Source organism: Calidris pugnax, unplaced genomic scaffold, assembly GCF_001431845.1.
Source record: "Calidris pugnax isolate Ruff unplaced genomic scaffold, ASM143184v1 scaffold347, whole genome shotgun sequence".
NCBI classification, from domain to species: domain Eukaryota; kingdom Metazoa; phylum Chordata; class Aves; order Charadriiformes; family Scolopacidae; genus Calidris; species Calidris pugnax.
This window is the reverse complement of record NW_015091298.1, coordinates 369,578-389,564: the sequence shown is the minus strand read 5'-3', so window position 1 is coordinate 389,564 and position 19,987 is coordinate 369,578. Positions and strand designations below refer to the sequence as shown.

Below are 19,987 nucleotides of genomic sequence, written 5' to 3'. Positions count from 1 at the left end.
TTGGCTCTTGGTAATAAAAAGCACAGCTCCCCTACGATCCTGCGGCGCAGAAAGGAATTACTGTAAAACAAACCATCCACCCCCGAACAAACAACAAAAAAAACAAGCCAAAAATCAGACCAAGAAGTTGGGTGCATCACACAAGCCACAAAAAACTTAAAGGGCTGATTCCAGATCTCAGTCCCCCTCGATACAAAGCATTTACCCAAAGACACAGGCTGCTTAAAACAAGTTTGCATTCTGACATCAAATTCGAGTCATGTGAAAGAACCTAGACCACTCTGATTATTTTTACCACATGTTGGAATTGTCAAAACAACATTTTTTGGTCAAAGATCACAGAGTCAGTACTGGATGCAACAAAAAGCTGTGCAACAGCAGAGCTGTTAGAGCAGAGCCTGTGGCTGCGGGCAGTTTCTTCTCTGACACTCTGTCCTACAGGCAAGTTTTTAAAGAACTGCCCGACGACGTTTCGGCCTGAATTCTTTTTTTAGAACATGCCATCCTTCTGAAAGGGGAAAAGCACAATTTGTCCTACATGAAGTCTGGCTGTTGATTAAGTCTAGGAACATATGGGAAAAAATGTAAAGGAAGTCATTCTCCCCCTCTGCTCTGCACTGGGGAGGCCACAACTGGAATCCTGCCTCCAGTGCTGGGCTTCCCAGTTCAAGAGGGACAGGGAACTGCTGGAGAGAGTCCAGCGTAGGGCAACAGAGATGATGGAGGGATTGGAGCATCTCCCTGATGAAGAAAGACTGATAGAGCTGGGGCTCTTGAGCCTGGAGAAGAGAAGGCTGAGGGGAGACCTTATCAATGCTGACAAGGATCTCAAGGGTGGGTTGAAGGAGGATGGAGCCAGACTCTTTTCAGTGGTTCCCAGTGAGAGGACGAGGGGCAACGGGCACAAGCTGGAGCATGGGAAGTTCCACTCCAATCTGAGGAAGAACTTCTTTGGGGTGAGGGTGGCAGAGCCCTGGCAGAGGCTGCCCAGGGAGGGTGTGGAGTCCCCTTCTCTGGAGATTTTCAAGCCCCGCCTGGATGCTCCTGAGTAACGTGCTCTGACAAGCTCTAGGCAATCCTGCTTCAGCAGGGGAGTTGGACTAGATGATCTCTATGGTCCCTTCCAACTCTAAAAATTCAGTGAAATTCAGTGAAACTTGCACCTCTATTGAGTCACACAGTGAATCCCCCAGCCCCAGTCGTTACACCTGTCGTAACAAAGAGGGAAGAGCTGGGTTTTGTGCCGCGCAATGACTATGCTATTACAGCAATCCATCCTACGAGCCAAAGATCACCAAGAAAGGCCCGTCAGGAGCAGGTGGGCACCTCTCACCTGCAGTCCGATGTTCAGGTACAGAAAGCCAATGGAGCCCCTCTCCCCCAGCTCGTCCTGCTTCTCCGTGCCCCCCATCTCCACGATGCAGAGCGATTCGGGCTGGGCGGGCAGGGCCTGCATGCTCAGCGGCTGCAAGCAATCCTGTGGGAGACAGAAAAAAGGGTACCACACAGGTCAGCAAGCCTTGGCATGGCAAGAGGGGATTCAAGCTCCATCTAAGGAGCTTAAAAGATGCCCTTTGAAATATCCATAAAGAAGTATTCAGCACAGAAGAAAAAAAAAAAAAAGAGTCACAATAGACGCTGGCTCTGTGGATTTTGGCAAGCAGGAGTGGTAGCAGCCCTGGGGTTTGGAGAAGATAAACTGGATCCTTCCAAATTATTCTAGCACAGTTTACAGCTATTCAGCATAGAGAGACCCAAGCAAAGTTTAGGCTACTTCAGTGATCCTCTGAACGTTCATCTGTTGCGGGTAGAGGAACGACAATGCTGGTTTGCTGCTGAAGTGCTTGCAGGGTAAGTCTGCTCTACTACAGATACAAGCAGTGAGAGAGGGAGAAAAAGCCATGCAAACACCAAAACAAGACAAAAAAAGAAGAGAATGCTTTCATATCTCATCAGCTGAACCTCCAGACATGGGTGAAACTGGATCAAACAAGAGACTCTGTTAGAGGTTAGGGTCAAGGGCTATGCTTCCTCCCAGCCAGCAGAGAAAAGCCATGCAAGCTACTCATTCCTGGTCATCCATCTGAGTTTGGACAGACACAGCCCACTTCTGGAGCTCCCTTCCTAACATTCCAAGCCAATGGAAGAGGCAGAAATAGCAGTTACTCACCGAAGGGTCAAGGGAAATGATTCTGACAGTGTTGTCCACCAACCCAACAGCGAGGAACCGGGAGCGCTGCTCCCCAGGGGGCACATTGGCCAGGCTCATGCAAACCACGTCGGCCGACATCTCCTTCCTCTCCGTGTACTCGTTCAGCTGTCCTGACTGAGAAGAAAAAACACAACAGATTTATTAACCAGCACCAAAAATTCTCTCCACGCTTCTCCCCCAAACCTTTTTTTTTTTTTTAAAGATAGTGCTTTGTATTTTTTAACCCATTTCTTTACAGCCTTATTTCAGCTACAACAGGAAGAACCAGAATAGCAATAGGATAAGTGCATAATTTCCAGCTTCAGTTATGATCTTCAGAGACTTTAATTAGCTGTCAAATCATCTCACAGTCCAGATATGCAGATCTCTCCATTTTAGAATGATGCTTCACACTACAGCATCCTTTTCTGCAGGTATGATCAAGCATCAATCTCTAGCACCTCCCAGAGCCCGCCTTGCTCTTCCAAACACATTCCTAACCTCAACACACGTACCGGGTCCATCTCGAAGTAAACCAGTTCCCCTCCAGTCAGGGCTATCACTACTTGTCTCTGGTTCACAGCACATTTCACAATGGTTTTCTTCCCTGGTGTCTTCCATTCGTTTACTCTCTTATCTGCTCGGATGTGCCGGATCCCATCTGGATAAACCTGACGGAAAAAAAAACACAAGGTGACATCAGTTCTGGATTTACCAGCCCTTCACAACTCCTGGGGTTGTGAAGGGTGTTGTGTCCTGGTGTTGTGAATCAATTGCTGGTGATTCCAACAGAGAAAAAGCCAAAGGCAAGCTCTGCTCCCGGCAACAGCGATCCGTTAGCCATGCAACAGGCTGAACTAGCCACTCGCCAGCTGGAAGCGTTGCATCTTCTACTACTACTTCTACTGCCTCTTTGAACTACAGCAAAGAACCACAGCACAGCATGTGCTGAAGGAGGCAATGACCACTTCAGCTGGTCCAGTTTCACTTCAGACATAAAAAGGGAAAGGCGGAGCGTCGTTCTCTACCAACCCACACCTTTAGACATAACACACGTCACGCTGCTGTGGAAAACACAGCCGTGCAGCAAGCAGAGAGCAGCAGACATAGGTGGTGGACACGTCAGAAGCAGCTTTCCATTACCTGTACCAAAGCATCATCACCAAGAAGAGAGCAGGACAAGGTAGGTGTAGTACCCAGGAATCCAGAGTCAGTCACTTCTTCTACAGTCTCTCCGATAGACAGCACCAGCGTGGCATTGACGAAGGACACGATGATATAGGCATCAAACTCATCTGGTCAAGGGAGACAGGGAAAAAAGGATGCTGATTAAATAAATGCAAGGCTTCCCAAGAAAATTAGCAGTCTGACAGATGTCTAGCAGTTACTCTTCTGCAGAATTCCTGTGATAATTACATCTGCTGGCCGTATTGTGCAAGTTCGTTCTAGGACACACTGTCCAAAAGCCAGCCACTGCTAGACTCCAAACAATGCAAGACTGAGCCAGGGATCAAATGATGATGATCCAGATACACAGTCAATTCATGTTACTCTGGATTCTGGCAAGCAAGATTCCTGCCTACTTTTTTTTTTTTTTTTTTTTTTTTTTCCAAAGACAGCACAAAGTCTGACACAAAGGAGCTGAATCCAGATTTAACGCCTCGAGTCAAACGAAAATGCTCTCCTCCAACAATCTGCACACACAGAACCCATCTGCAGAAACCACACCACCAAAGGGAGCTTGCAGGACCACATCTCTATCTAGCATCCACGTAACAAAAGGCTGCAGAGAAGGATTAGGGTGCAGTGCAGCAGAGGAGCTCAGGGTTAGCCAGCTCTACCCTCAGCCAGAAGCTCAGCTCGCTTGCCTTCACACAGTCCCCCATCTCCTGGGATAAGAAACAACTACATTTTTAAGATAAAGCAAATACTGACCTTTATTTCTATTGGAATCAGTGACAGTAACGCAACTATGATCTCCAGGATTGACATCTCCCAAAGGGAACAGCTTGGGAGAGTCCAGTAGCTCGGATGGGGAAGAACTAAGCTAACAAAATAGTGAAACAATGTGGGAATCAAGGGTAGAAGGACTGGGTGGAGGGAATGCCCTGCTTTACTGCTGTCCATTTTCATTCCTTCGAAAGTGATAGGCATTAAAGAGGGGGAGAGTTGAGTATCATTAACAAAGAATAACAAAAGCAACGGAAACAATGAAGTCTGTTGGGAAATGCAGCCAGGAGCCTCAGAGAATCAACTCTGCTTCTGCTGCTGTTGTCATGCAAGTGCTATTTCTTAAAAAGAAAGAAAAAAAAAACCAATCCACATTTTAACCCAACTCAACCCAAAGTCTTTATGCACCACAGCACATGACAATTAGCAGAGGTGAGGGTGTAAAAGCTGTCACAGTTTTGGCCCTTGAGCAGATTTTCTCCATGATTTGTACACGTGGGAGACAGGGAGACGTGGCACGTGACTCTCTCGGGTAGGGAAAGAAAACAGAAAACTCTCACTGGGATGAATACAGGATGCCAGCAAATACCATACAGCAGCTTAAAGAAACTGAAAGAAATGCTTCTTATCCACCCTGTTTAGAGGGAGGTGCTGCCAAACCTGCTGTGTCACGTTTATAGCAAAGTCCTTACATACAGCTGAAAATATGCAAGTGAAAAAAAAAAAACAACATTCATCTCTCCAACATCTGGTACACAGACCAGAGCTCTGACCAAACTGAAGAGCTTAAAATAATTAAAGCAATTCCAGCAGTGGTCTGTGGCATAAACTCCATTACTGCTCTGTTAAGTGGTTACAGTCTATAACCTCCAACATGCTCCCAAAAGCCACAAAACCAGGAGCGGGTCCACTTTGGGAAATGAGAAAACAAGGACTGAACCCGCACGCAGCAACTGATGGGTAACACGAACTATTTAAACACTTGGCTTAACAGGAGAATTTCTCTAACCTTACTGAGCTCTTACCATCTGCTCTTAAGACGCACACCATTACAGGCTGGTTATTTTCCACACTAAATAGCAGCTTCTACAAATTTGCACAAATTCACCAACACCGGAAGCCTACAAGCATTCCTCGATCGCTTTAAAGGGAGATTCTAGCAGTTCACAGGCTAAGCATTTAATTCATAAATATCCTGTAGACAGGATGTTCTAAAAATTCCATTTCAAAGACGGTCATTGCTTTCCAAACTTCTTGAGAGCTGCTGCCTTCCTCCCCAGGGGCCGTCATTCTCATGATAAACCACCCTGTCCCAGCTGGAGGCTTAACCATGTGATTTGGAGCAGGACAAAGAACTCCCATTTGAAAGCAAAACAGATTCCCTCAGTCCTGCTCTAAACGAAAACTCATTCCTACCTCTTAATACTTTTTTAGCTCTTTCTTTTCACTGGCTTACAGTTATATTAGAGCGTGCCTTTAAGTCTGTGTCAATAATAGTGACAAGTGCATTTTTGCTTGAAGCCCAGTAGTGCTGTTAATGCCTCCCTGCTGGAGCTTTTGAAAGAAAGGGTTTGATTTACCAGAATGAAGTCAGTGAATAAGACATATTCATCTAGATTCAAACAATACAATTTTGGTTTAGAAAATATAGCAGCCTAGTTGAAATGAAGACGATTAAATCCCCGGGGCACACTGAGAAGTATTCTCAGTTAGAAAGAGATCTATAGATTTTTAATATGAAAAGATTATCTACTTAGCTCTGCACAATCCCAAGCCTAACATCAGGCTGCCCAGCGTTTTGAAGAGATAGACATTACTTTGTGTGCAGACACAAGACTTCATTAGATGCTCATCTAATTGCTCCAGTTAGCTCCTTTCAGTGAGTAATAGAGACATTTTAATGACTCTGAAGAGCCACAGCTGGACTCACTCTCCTGTGCCTTCATTGCAAGTTTTCCGCAGCTTCATGCACACGTCACAACCCGTTATGAAAACATCACATTTCAGTCCTTGAACTCTCTACTACTGTCCTTTTTGTTACTTGTCATGGACTCAGTTTGAGTCAGTCCATGAGAATTCCACTCCTACACACCAGTCCACGCCTGACAGTTTTTTTTCACGCTCCACAGCATCTGAATTTGCAGTGATAGGAATGTGGTTACCACCACCTCAGAGGAGTTCAGTGAAAAAATAAGACAAGCAGTGACAAGATTCAGGATTATTTTCACTGAAACAGTACTGATGGGGTGACAGCACATTTTCCTGAGCTTCTGTTTACTACTGCAGGGAGACTCCGCAGCTGTGACTCACTGCACAGTGCTTTTCATGCACGAGTGCCAGGCAGGGAATGCAGACTGGTAGGTCTCAGCTCACATCCACCTCCCCAGCGAAATCTAGCTCCCCAGACCTGGGTATTTAACTGCAAGAGAGGGTTTGGGCCAAATCCCATCCAATTCTCTGGAATGTGTCTGATGGGCAGACACATTCCATACTCAATAGGGCAATTCCCATGCCAACAATACCTACGAGTGCTTTAAGCACACTCCATTATTTTGGAGGTCTGTACAAAGCAGCTGGGAGCTAATCCTCAGTCTAGAAGGGACCTGAAAACACCCCAAAATGCACAACTCTGATTTTAGCAAGAACTGACCGTTCTGCAGAGACACATCAGTTATTTTGTTCCCCCAAAAAACTCAGATGGGAGCTGCTTTCTACTCCTCAACTACAAAGGCAATAATCTCCAACGACACAACAGCTTCTGGAATTCATTTAGTGAAAAGTTTAGCAGAAGAGTAACCCCGTGACTTGGGGGGTCACTGTGGTTAACCTGGGGGACAGCAGGGTAGCCCCTAGCAGCAGGTACACACCTGTGGTGATCAGCACCTCCACCACCAGCCACCTGTGGAAGAAAAAAAGAGGCTTGGTATTGGTAGTGTGTATCACCACGTACCAGCCAAGGTTAGTATTCGCTTTGAAGGCTGCAAACCTGGATGTGTCTCACAGAGGCCTTGCAGCAGGCACACACTGCGGCACCAAGGCAGAGCTGGGCAGCCCCACACTGCAAACTGAACACTCAAGAAAACCAGCACTCGGGCCATTTCAAGATTAGAGCCATGTCTGAAAAGGTTCTTTCTGATTAAAACCCACTAAACCCGTTCCTGAATTCAAGGAGTCATAACTTGGGGATGGGTTTTTACGTGACGTTAAACTGTATTGTAAAGAGCAGCTACAGATTCCAGCCTTTCTGAAATCATGGAGAAGATCTTCATGCAGAACTTGGAAGAGGAAAAAAAAAAAGAGGCTGCCAGACTGGTCTGTTTCATGTAGGTTAGCAATGGTCCTCCATCCCCTGAAAAGCCACAGTCATCCTCTGGAATTCCAAGAGAAAAGGTTTTAAAACTGTAAAGGCAATGTCAGAAGTTTCCATCCCTCAGAGGGAGGAACTCCTTTTCCAAAAGGCAGGAGCAAAGGTCTGTCTCTAACAAACCGGAATGCCTCTTTTAAGAAAAGCACGTATTTTTGATGTGAACGGTGGAAATGCTTTCCCTCTCACCCTTTTATTTCTGGGGAACACGAAGGCAATTCGGGCTCAAAGCTCCTTCTGTGCTGTGTTTATGCAGTACATGAGTGTCAGAACGTGAGCAGAGGAATTGATGGCAGGGTAAACTCCACAGCAACACTGGAAATTCCCGCTGGCTTACTGGCTCCCTGGAAGACACACTACCCCGTGATTGCTTAAGAACAAGATAGCACGACACCACAGCAGGCTAAGGGCTCCACTGCACCACTCTGACATTTCTATATCCAGTGCACAAACCTACAGGAAGTCTTTGCCAGATTTAAACAAAGCACTGCCTTGGAAATCATTACAGACAGAGACCATCAGTACCCAGAATGGGTTCACTTCAGGCTCTTTAGGTGTTTCTGAGGCACTCTGTTCTCACCCCCAAGAGGAAGGCAGGACAAGGGCTTACATTTCCTCTTCTATTTTAGTAAGGCAAACCCATTATTGCAGATCAGGAAAGAAAGAAAACAAACAAAACCCCAAGCCCACAATCCAGTACATTCTGGTAATTTCAAATCTTGACCTTCCTGGAATCAGCAGCACCCTATACCCTGCTGGGTTTTTGAACAGGCGGTGTGTCCTAGCCCAAATAGACTGTTTTCTTTGCAGATAGGCATGAGGGAAGTAATAAAATACAGACACTGCTGCTGATTTATCTGCTTTGTTCCGTAATTTGTATCCCACTCTCTCACAAAGAGCTGATTACTGTAGTTGTCAACACGCGTATAAAGAATAGCGAGTGTGCTCCAACAAAAAGCACAATCATTGTCTGCTGATGTCAAAGCAAGAACTTATGGGAAGTGGGAAAGGATGAGAAGTTGAGCAGCTTCAAGCTGCAAATGTGCAGCATACTGGGTGGTGGATGCAGCTGCAGGCAGGTGCTGCTTTGTCAAAGGGAAGCCTGACAATGCTAGGGGACCAGAAGGTGGCTGATGATTCAAAATGTAACTTCTAGGGATGGCGCACAACCATCGTGCAGAACCTTTCCTATCTCCCTGGAGAGAAAAACAAAACAAAAACCCAACAAACGAAACACACCAAGACTATTATCACATCCCTGTGCTTTAGGAAGATACTGCATACCTTCAACGTGTCTCCTCACGGTCCACACAGCATTGGGGTTACCAGGCAGCTCCGAGACAGCCATTTCAGACACCTAGAAGTGAACAGGAACAAAGTTCTTTTGCAAACAGATGTTTAGATTTACACATCACAGTGTAGAATACATTCAGCAATGGCATGGCAACATTCCAGCTCTGGATGATCAGCTTTAAAAGAAGGTCACCTGCCCCCAGCAAAGAGATGAGCAGCAGCAGCTGGCAGAGACACCACAATATTCCAGCTCAATACACTCAAGCATTAGAAGAGACAAAATGCAGGTGGTTGGAGCCAACTGAATAAAAAACTTTTCAGACTGTAAGAATGAACAGCACAACCCTTCAGTTCCCATGAAGCAAGCCTAGAAAAAGTTGCTCTCTCCCAATTACAGCAAAAGAGAGAATCCCTTCATTTAGGCACCCTTATTTTAAGGATCTTCTCTCACTGCCCTCACCTCTCAAGCTCTTCTTCTGAAGTGCTGTAGGTCTTACCTCAAGTCCATGTCTTAGAACCCTCAGAGATGACCGGGGACCCCGACCGCAAGCCACATACAACTGGGGTGTGTCTTCATTGGCCAAATCTGCTATCTGTGTGGAGAAACAGTGTCAAACAATATCCACAGGAAGAGAAAACAGAACTAAGCTGCATATGCCATAATACAGCATTAAGAATGTTTTTTTGCAAACAGTGAAGATGCCACAGGGTGTGCCATCTCCTGCTCTGAACTGCCAAGTTTTAACCAAAGTCTCTGCAGAGCAGAGAACTGGTCTGAAGGTCAACAGAGGAGCAGCACCCCGAGCCCAGGTATAAAATCATGCATCTGTGATCAATTCCTCTGCAAATGAGAAAAACTTGCTTATGTGGTGACTGGGAGCTTGCTGATGGCAACATACCTGACAACACAGAATAGGAGACAAACTGTCCAACTCATCCACCAGCACCAGGTTCTTGAGAGGTCGTGGCTGAAAAAAGAACGTATCTCCTTCTTCAAGAGGCATGGCAGAAGAGAACTCTGGCTCCTCATCATCATCACCCAGGTGAGCTATCTGGTACAGGTAACTTGAGAGAGAAAGCAAGAGCAACAGCATGTTCAGTGCAAAGCTCAAGTCACCTCCTTTAACTAAGACTTAGCCAGATACTCAGGCAGCGGGGAGGAGAGAAATCCTTCCCTACATTATACAGCTATTAAAATTTAGCCTTAAGGTTTGTTGCCTTGGTAATAAAACGTTTCAAGGGAATCACCACAAACTCCCCCTTCCAAAACTTCTAATTTGTAGCTGTCACTGGGAAGGTATCCCAGGGTTTCAGTGTTTTCTCTGTTTACCCTTGAGCCTTTCAGATATTCTCGTGTTAGAGCCAAAGCACCAACTGACAACCAAGGCCAAGAGCAAGGCCAATGGCTAAGAACACAGTTATCTATTTTACTGGAATACTTTCACCTCATTATTTTTAACCGCATTCCCTATTCCATTTTACGAGGCTAAATATCACCACAATCAAGTTAAACTTTAGAGGAAAAGAGATAAAACCAGAAAGAGGGACTGATTTACGTCCTGGTTTTAATAAAACTGAAATTAACATGGCTTCCTCAGAAGCTTGGGTTTGTTTGTTCAACCGAGTTCAGCCTCACTCCAGTAACCGGCTGGAGCTCCCCCAGGTGGCTGGAGTGCAAGGCTCCATTCCCGGGAATCCTCCACTGAAGACATTGTTAAACCATCTTCAACGTATTCTTTGAAGATTCAGAGTATTCTAAAACCCCAAACATGAATTGAGAAAGCCCACAAGTATACATCTATTAAGGAAAAGACCACAAGGACAAATCTTACCTACCTCTGAGTGGGCCATAACATGCAGAAGTTCAATGAAAACTACCAAACTAATTAAAAAATAACTTATCTGGATACATGATGGACCCTGTATGAACTACAAGTGCTCAAATTTCCCAAAGCGTACTGTAAGGGTGACAAAGCTGGTGAGGGGTCTGGAGAATAAGTCTTATGAGGAGAGGCTGAGGGAACTGGGGTTATTCAGCCTGGAGAAGAGGAGGCTGAGGGGAGACCTTATTGCTCTCTCCAACTCCCTGAAAGGAGGGTGTAGAGAGGTGGGGGTCAGTCTCTTTTCTCAAGTCACAGGCGACAGGACAAGAGAAAATGGCCTTAAGTTGTGCCAGGTTCACGCTGGATATTCAAGTCTGGGCTGCCCAGGGAGGTGGTTGAGGCCCCATCCCTGGAGGTGTTCAAAAGACAGGTTGATGTAGTGCTGGGAGGTCTGGTTTAGTGATGATGCTCCTTGTTTGTTGTGCGGGTGTCTATTTTTGTCAGTTAGGTTGACGGTTGGACAAGATGATCTTTAAGGTCCCTTCCAACCTAGAAGATTCTGTGATTCTGTGATTCTGTAACAGCATGTAACCTGTTGTTCTCAGCACTGTAATACCTAATCTGGGTTCAAACAACAATAAAATTCCCCCATCACGTCACAGTCTAAACCAATTGTTCTGCTCAAGCCCTGTGAACAAAGCATCAATTTACCCATTAAAACAGAGGTGGTGTCTTTATAGGTTCCGTAAGTTCAAGGGTCAGTTTGCAGTCCTGAACAGAAACAGTCTGTTCCAGGGGGGAAAATTATGAAATAAATGTGTTTACTCACTGGTTTCCAAATTCAGATGCCACAAAGAGAAACCCTGTCTTCAGCACACACATGGCAGCCGCAACGGGAACCGTGTCAAAGTATTTCAGTCGAATCTCAGTTACCTGAGAGCAGAAGATGAGGAGAACTGTGCTAGCAAAGTACTACAGCTATATGTATGTGATTTAATAATAATAAAAAAACCAAACCAAAAAGCTGCCCAGCTATCCTCTCCAAAGAAAGAGAATTGGCCAGGTTTAACCATGTCAGTAGGTTATAAATCACAAAATCCAGCCTAATATTTTGAACACGCAAGTCAGGCTGCCTGTTTTATTCTAAGACTTTCTGGCTTTGGTAAAAGTCAGTTTGGAAAAAAAAAAACAACAAACCAGCTGAAAAATAGTGAGTTGTCTCAAAGAAAGAAGAAATTCCCTTCACTGAACACCAGCCATTCCCCACCATGTAAGAAAATCAACCATCCTGAGCAGATTTTGACACTTGGTATGGTCGCAATAGGTCTTTAAGACATTTAAGATGCTACATAATCACCCCTTGTACCAAATTGCACATTTGTAGATGAAGGAGGAACTAACATCCAACATTTCCTCAAAAACCCCAAGTGATCCACTGCAGCAGAGGTCTTTCAATTGCCAAACACAAGGCCAAGCAGCAGCAAGCTGCTTCAAGCTTGTTATTTCAGCTCTTGGACCAGCTGTACCAAGGCAGGTACCTCAATTTGCATGAAGACTGATTGTAGCATGTAAATTAAATTCAATTAAGAGGCGAAACAGAGAGCACCTATTGTGATCAAGACAAATTAAGTTCCCCAGGATTAGTTACTGGAGCACCCTCTAGCAGGATCAGGGACCACACTTTACAATGCACCTTTTGAAGAAAGGATTTCCTACAGGACATCTAAAAATGCCCAAGTGACTCTGCAGCATAAATCCCACAGGATTTTGCAAACCTTAGTGCTGCATCTCTCTGTGAGTAAACACCAGTTAGAACTGTGGGTGGAACTGTATAATCATGTAGGGGACAGGCCATCACAGAGCTAAAACCACAATATTAAATATTTATCACTTTAGAGAATCAGGCAAAATAACCCACTAAGGACTCTTCTCCATGAATGCTTTTGCTGTTCTTCGCGTGATCCTTACCATGTCTTCATCAGTCTCCAGAGTGATTTTGAAGATGTCTCCCTGCTCTGTCTGGGCCAGGAAGAAGAACATGGACTTGGTCTTATGCGTAGCAGAGCAGACAAAAATCATACCTCGCTCTGGGTCATCCAAGTCATTCTGTCAGGAAAGAAAGCAGAAGTCATTGGTGGACAAGAATTCCCCAGCAAGTGCAGGTGTGGTTTCTCTGACTGAATTATTTCCCTTTGGCAGGTGCTGTAAGAGCTGGCAGTAAATGAGGAGCTTTCAACATAAAGTGCATCCCCTCTGTTACACCCACATTTACCCTCAGGACCTCTCTGCCTCAGAAGGAAGTACATTTCTAAGACACTGTGCCCAAGTATCCCCTCTCCTGTCTTTTTTTGCCCTCCCCCGTGGAAAACTCTCTCAATTCTGGAGCACTGTGACCAGTTCTGGGCTTCCCAGTTCAAGAAGGACAGGGAACTGCTGGACACAGTCCCGCAGAGGCTACAAAGAGGATAAGGGACTGGCGCATCTCTCTGCTGAGGAAAGGCTGAGAGACCTGGGGCTGTTCAGCTGGAGAAGAGCAGACTGAGAGGGGTCTCATGAGCCTTCTTAGTCTGCTGAGCAATAGACTCGACGCCGAGCAATATCTAAAGGGCCGGTGGCAAGAGAAAGGGGTCAGGCTCTTCTCAGTGGTGCCCAGTGCCAGGACAAAGGGCAACGGGCACAAACTGGAAAACATGAAATTCCATCTCAACATGGGTGAAAACTTCTTAACTTTGAGGGTGGCAGAGCCCTGGAACAGGGTACCCAGACAGGGTGTGGAGTCTCCTTCTCTAGAGGTATTCCAAACCCACACAACTTGCTCTGGGTGACCCTGCTTTGGCAGAGGTATCCTGATGGACTAGATGATCTCCAGAGGTCCCTTTCCAACCCTGACCACTCTGCGATTCTGCGATACCAAAGCCAAATGCAGAGGAAAGGGCTACAATGCACACAGAGCTGTTTTTTGAGCACCTGAGCCTTGGCAGGCGTTCAAAGCACTGTCAAAGCACAGCACCATCTACACCAGCAGAGGAGGAGGAAGCAGCCTTGGGTGGAAGAGAGCAGCTGTCGAATTCACCTGCGCACACGATGGCAGCCCTGACTCACCATCTCAACGCTGCTTTACACTGACGGCACTGCCACCGTGGTGCCTGATCAGAGTCTTTGGAGTATCTCCAGCAAAAATCTCAGAGAAGAGACATGAAGCAAACTCATCACCTCAGGCTACGCCCACCCCGTCTTCCCTCATGATAGTACAGGCAGCTGGGGAGGTAGATGACAGGCCAGACTCCTAACTGCTGTTTTCTTATTGCAAAACCTCTCTGATGTCTTTAATCTCAAAAGGATTCACTAGATGATCTCCAGAGGTCCCTTTCCAACCCTGACCACTCTGCGATTCTGCGATACCAAAGCCAAATGCAGAGGAAAGGGCTACAATGCACACAGAGCTGTTTTTTGAGCACCTGAGCCTTGGCAGGCGTTCAAAGCACTGTCAAAGCACAGCACCATCTACACCAGCAGAGGAGGAGGAAGCAGCCTTGGGTGGAAGAGAGCAGCTGTCGAATTCACCTGCGCACACGATGGCAGCCCTGACTCACCATCTCAACGCTGCTTTACACTGACGGCGCTGCCACCGTGGTGCCTGATCAGAGTCTTTGGAGTATCTCCAGCAAAAATCTCAGAGAAGAGACATGAAGCAAACTCATCACCTCAGGCTACGCCCACCCCGTCTTCCCTCATGATAGTACAGGCAGCTGGGGAGGTAGATGACAGGCCAGACTCCTAACTGCTGTTTTCTTATTGCAAAACCTCTCTGATGTCTTTAATCTCAAAAGGCAGATATCAAGGATTCATTTAGCACTGACAAAGATAATCTTAAAAAAAAAAAAAAAAAAAAAGGTAGGAATCCCAAAATTCTCACCCGTCTCCTGGGAATTGGGCATCTGATATCAGGCTGGTCACCGAAGTTTTTATAAGTAATATAGTTCTCAGAACAGATCAGCACCCCGCTAGGTCCATCAGAACCACCAGGAACTGAAACAGAAAAAAGAAACATCGTGAGGAAAGCCCTTCCTAAAGATCTGACTGACTGCAGAGCACTTAGTTTGGTTTTCTTTAAAGCAATATTATTTCCATTGCTCTCTATCACCCTGCATGTATAAATCTATTCTTATCGAAGGGGAAGACAAAACTTCCTGGGTACAGGAAGTCCAGCTTCAGTGTAAGAACAGGGCAAATGGAACTGGGGGACAGGGAAGGAGAAAAAGGAAAGATGCAACTTCAGACAAATTGCTCATGTTTTATCCTTCCTGGCTTCTTATCTAGAAAGCCACAACATGCCCCAAATACCACAACAGCAACTTGTCAGTTAAGCACAACCCTTGGGTTACCGGCATGCTTGCTGGCTGTCAAAAAAATCCACCAGATGGTTTTCTGACACATCTTTCATTTTCAAAGTATGTTTTTAAAAAACGCTTCTATCGGGAACCCAACGTAACAAAAGATCTCATCAAAATAGCAATAGCGGTCAGATCCAGCCCAATATCTGGTGTCTGTCAGCTGCCTACAGAAGATGTAACAACAGGGCAAGCACCCAAGGATGCTCTCCTAGCTTAGCTTCCTTGGTGCTTGGAGAGGAATCTGCAGCAGTTCAGCAGTTTCCCAGGCCAAAGGCATTAGGATGGCTTTGTATCCAATCCCTGCAAGTGGACTTTTAGCCCATGGATTTATCTGCCAACCTTCTGAATGCATATTAGCTGCTGGCATCCCAGGCAGGAGAGTACAACAGCACCTATGCATTATCTAAAAATACATGCTTTTGCATCTGCTACCAGCTAATTTCAGTTAACATCTCTTAGCTTTGGAAGCCAGAGAATACCCAGAATCCATATAAAAGGAGAGAAATGAAGAGCACTTTCAAACCACAGCTCTGTGAATGAATTCTTGCGCATTTCTCTGTTCACCACTCATGACTCCAGGGTCAATTAATTTATCTACTAATGGCTCAGACTACCACTGAGACAACTTCTAAGACATAAAGCGTACTGATTCTGTTTCCCTGGGGAAGAGGAGGCAAGCAGATGCACAGGAATATGACTTAGTTGCCTGGCAGGCAGTACCTGTTATAAGGAAGTTGCCGTGCTCTTCCAGGGGCTCGCTGTATTTCCTAACAACGTGGTTCAACCCCAAATCCAGTTCATAAAACGTCAAGGTCTGCTGGGTGTTGGCTGCTGCTTCTCCTGTTGGATCATTGTCTGCTTCCTAAAACACAACACACTAAGGTGTCTTTCAAGAAAGGTATTAAAAGGAGAAGCAAAGCTGATGCACAAGGAAACAGTTTTGAATAACGTCAGAATGAAGTCCAAAGGAAGACTTGCTGCAAGATGGACAGAAAAGGGTTCAGAGGACAAAAGTACACACGTTTGCAGTTGAACAGCAAGAATTTAAGAAGAATCACTGAGACAGAAGAGACCTGCCTATTCTGACTGAAGGCAAGACAAAAAGCAAGTAAGCTCACAACAAATGAAAACCGTCTCAGACAGCAAAAGCAGCCAACGTTCTCCATCTCCACAGATTAAGATGAGAAGAGGAACGACAAAGCTCAAAAGACAGCAAAGGGAAGATCTCAAGTTCTTCTCACCTCATAATCCATTTCCAGACAAGCAAACATGGGGTTTTCAAACCCCACGTCGACTCCCACCACGTGGTAGACCAAGGTATTGGCCTTGTGGGCTTCCAGCGGGGAGGAAATGGTGAGCCGAGCAGCAGCGTCTCTGTTCAGGATATACACCAGCTTCTGCTTCTCGATCGCACCTGCACGGGAGGGACAACAGCACCTGAAGCACATCTATCTCCTGGGGGTCAAACCTGGTGACACCCGCAGTCTGGTATAGATACATAACTTAAGAATTGAGAATGTCAGCCTTACTTCTACTGAAGTTCCCTATTGGTATTTGTCTGCGCCACCAATTAACTTCAAATGTCTCATTTTAAATGTTTCAGGCCACAAGCACAGACAATTCTAGCCCTTCACAGCCCAAGACTGAATATTGGGCTGGATGGAAGTATCTCAAAGGGTCAACCTGCGATGGCTACAGGCAGATGGACTCACTCACTCCACCAAACGAGAGATGACAGACTGCAAGGAAGGAAAAACAAACCGAAAGCAGCAGCCCGATGGTCCACCGTTTGGCAAGAAGACCTTCACTCAGAAATATTTTAACAAAAAAAAAGAAGTATTCTTGCCTGATACAGAGCATCCACAACAGACACTTGTCACCCTTAACTATCACCATGAATGGCACAACCGTGACTGTGCTACCTTCTCCCCCAAGGAAAAAAACAGTTGTTAGAAAGGAAACGGTATTATTTATTGTTATTCCTGATGTAAAGGGGCACTGTTAAACCACCCATGGTTGCAAGTCCCCACTCTCAGCGTGCAGGAGAGCAGCCCTGCACACAGCTGGCTTTGGCAAACTGTGACACAGTTCATGCACCGAGAACCTAAGACACCTCACGGTAAATCTTATTAAAAATATATCACCCAAGTGTTCTACTTGTGAAGCCTGATCAGAAATGCATCTAGTTGTCTCCACGATACATCTCAGAGAAGAGACATGAATCCATAACATCATTTCAGGCTACGGGAGCTGACACGGACCCTTGCAATCCCAACTTCTCTCCCAGACATCACACGTCAGGGCTCTGCGCACCGCTGAGCAAGCTGGCCTCTTTCCAGACTGTTTTGGCCCAACGTTACACTTAATTTGGGCAATTCCATCAGCGTGAAGGAACTATTCTGAATGCCTGCATTCTCCTTGACATGTCTCGGAGCCTAACAAAATGCCTGAGAAGAAACACTTCCAATTATACCTGGCAGAAACTTGCTCTGAAACAAATATCCTCAAAACAGGAGAAAAAAAAAATAATAATAAGGAGAAAAGAAGCCGATGGACTGACTTACTGATCATGACAGCGCGGCCCTTTGGGTCTACAGCCAAGTACTGGCCTGGAACGATCCTGCGACATCCGCTCTTGCCAAAGGTTTCCTGATGGATCTTCTCAAACACGTTCTTGGAGGGCTGGTACTCCAGAATAACGATGCGCCCCGAGTCGCTGCCCACCACGATGTAGTCTTTGGTCCCACCCGTCAGCCTGAAGGCCATGAGGGAGCGAATGACCCCAAACACTTCCACGGTCAGCAGGGTGTGAACCTTCCCCGTGTTGGGATCGGGACGGAGCAACTCCAGGATCTTGCCCCGGGAAACAACAATTTCTTGTTGTTTGGTTCCTGAAGAGCCAGAAACAAGGAGAATTAGCACCAACACAGCAGAACACGCAACTTCAAGAAGCGCTAGAAGAAAGAAGATAAATCTTCATCCCTACTAAATGCCAAGAAGTTTTATGAATACTCTGGAAGAATTCAGGGAATCATGGAATTGTCAGAGTTGGAAGGGACCTTCTAGAGACCATCCAGTCCAACTCCCCTGCCAAAGCAGGGCTGCCCAGAGCACATGACTCAGGAGCATCCAGGTGGGGCTTGAAGGTCTCCAGAGAAGGGGACTCCACACCCTCCCTGGGCAGCCTCTGCCAGGGCTCTGCCACCCTCACCCCAAAGAAGTTCTTCCTCACATTGGAGTGGAACTTCCCATGGTCCAGCTTGTGCCCGTTGCCCCTCGTCCTCTCACTGAAAAGAGTCTGGCTCCATCCTCCTTCAGCCCACCCTTTAGACACTCGTAAGGGTCTCCCCTCAGCCTTCTCTTCTCCAGACTAAAGAGTCCCAGCTCTCTCAGCCTTTCCTCACCAGGGAGATGCTCCAATCCCTCCATCATCTCTGTTGCCCTACGCTGGACTCTCTCCAGCAGTTCCCTGTCCCTCTTGAACTGGGGAGCCCAGCACTGGAGGCAGGATTCCAGTTGTGGCCTCCCCAGTGCAGAGCAGAGGGGGAGAATGACCTCCCTCCACCTCCTGGCCACACTCTTCCCTCTGCAGCCCAGGATCCCATTGGCCTCTTGGCCACCAGGGCCCATTGCTGGCTCATGGAGAGTTTACTGTCCACCAGGACCCCCCAGGTCCTTCTCCTCAGCAGTGCTTTCCAGAAGATCCACCCCTAACCTGTCCTGGTGCCTGGGGTTCTTCCTCCCCAGGTGCAGGACCCTACACTTGCCCTTGTTGAACCTCATGAGGTTCCCCTTCATTCAAAGCGACTCACTCACCACGCCAGGTGAGCACACACATTGTTTGAGCACCTTTTAACCCATGAGGAAAGCGGACAAGATATGGTCACTTGCCCTTGTTGAACCTCATGAGGTTCCACTTCATTCAAAGCAACTCACTCACCACACCAGGTGAGCACACACATTGTTTGAGCGCCTTTTAACCCATGAGGAAAGTGGACAAGATATTAAATTACATCAATAAATAATCAAATCAAACCTTTCTTGATCTCTCTACAAGTTACAACAGCTCAAGTGACACACTTAAAAGAACAAATGGATAATATACCAGTGGGGAAAAAAAGGTTGTACTGAAGCAGACCAGCTTCAGCAACTAAACTAAGTAACCAAAACTCCAGCCAAGATGCATTTAAGGGAATTACCTGAGAAGTTGCCATGGATGGCATAGCTGATGCCGGTGGCTCTCTGCAAGGTCAGGTTGTAGAGAAACATGGTGGCACCAGGTCAGCTTCACCTTACAGGTAGCTCCACCGAGTCTGCAACGAGTAGAAAAAAACCCATATAAAACCAAAAAAAACCCCAAACTGTATGGTTTGTGAAAATAAAGCTGCCCGCACAGCACAGAGAGAGCCACCCGCTTGTTCTCCCACAGGTATCACTCGACATTAGGAGACTCAATGCCACCCAGCTACAATTATTTGGTATTTTAGTAATAATACGAGGCAAAAGGCTCTCCCCGAGGAGAACCGGGCTGCCCGGGCCAGCTGAGCTCCTTCCCGCCTGGGGACTGATGAGGCTCCCAGCTAATTACTGCTCTAACGGGTTTAGTTGTTTACAAACCAAACAGCGTTAGGGAGAGTTCCGTTTAACCGCAGCCGAGCTGCCCGCAAGGCCTCGGGGCGAGCGCCGGGGCCGGTTCCTTGCCCCAGGGGCTAAGGCGGGAGGGAAGCCCGGCTGCACACAGGACCCTCCGGCCGGGGCAAGCGGCCCTCCGGTCAGGGCAACTGTGGCCCCCAGGTCAGGGCAACCCGCCCTCCGCCGCCCCCGAGCCTTCCCAAGGCCCTCGCAGGGCCGGGAGCCCCAACTCCCACCGCCCGGGCCCCAGGCTCCGGGAACCGGCCTAGGATCAAGGCCCGGCCCGCCACAGACTAGGCCCCAAGGGGCCCGCGGCGGCTCCCCCCGCCGAAACGGCGGG

General features: G+C 46.8%; 1 protein-coding gene across 1 annotated transcript in view; it reads right to left on the bottom strand.

Moving 5' to 3' along the window:
- Window positions 1-19,987, bottom strand: part of SF3B3 (splicing factor 3b subunit 3) — a 34,459-nt gene that overhangs the window by 14,068 nt on the left and 404 nt on the right. Inside the window, exons 2-15 of the mRNA XM_014960767.1 lie at window positions 19,215-19,328; window positions 17,580-17,906; window positions 16,257-16,429; window positions 15,736-15,877; window positions 14,538-14,650; window positions 12,590-12,727; window positions 11,451-11,554; window positions 9,698-9,863; window positions 9,296-9,391; window positions 8,790-8,862; window positions 3,335-3,486; window positions 2,707-2,862; window positions 2,171-2,326; window positions 1,334-1,477 (exon numbers count right to left, since the gene is read on the bottom strand). Of these exons, the coding sequence (XP_014816253.1) occupies window positions 1,334-1,477; window positions 2,171-2,326; window positions 2,707-2,862; window positions 3,335-3,486; window positions 8,790-8,862; window positions 9,296-9,391; window positions 9,698-9,863; window positions 11,451-11,554; window positions 12,590-12,727; window positions 14,538-14,650; window positions 15,736-15,877; window positions 16,257-16,429; window positions 17,580-17,906; window positions 19,215-19,284 (2,010 nt within the window). The 5' untranslated portion in view covers window positions 19,285-19,328. The remainder of the gene's footprint in view (window positions 1-1,333; window positions 1,478-2,170; window positions 2,327-2,706; window positions 2,863-3,334; window positions 3,487-8,789; window positions 8,863-9,295; window positions 9,392-9,697; window positions 9,864-11,450; window positions 11,555-12,589; window positions 12,728-14,537; window positions 14,651-15,735; window positions 15,878-16,256; window positions 16,430-17,579; window positions 17,907-19,214; window positions 19,329-19,987) is intronic.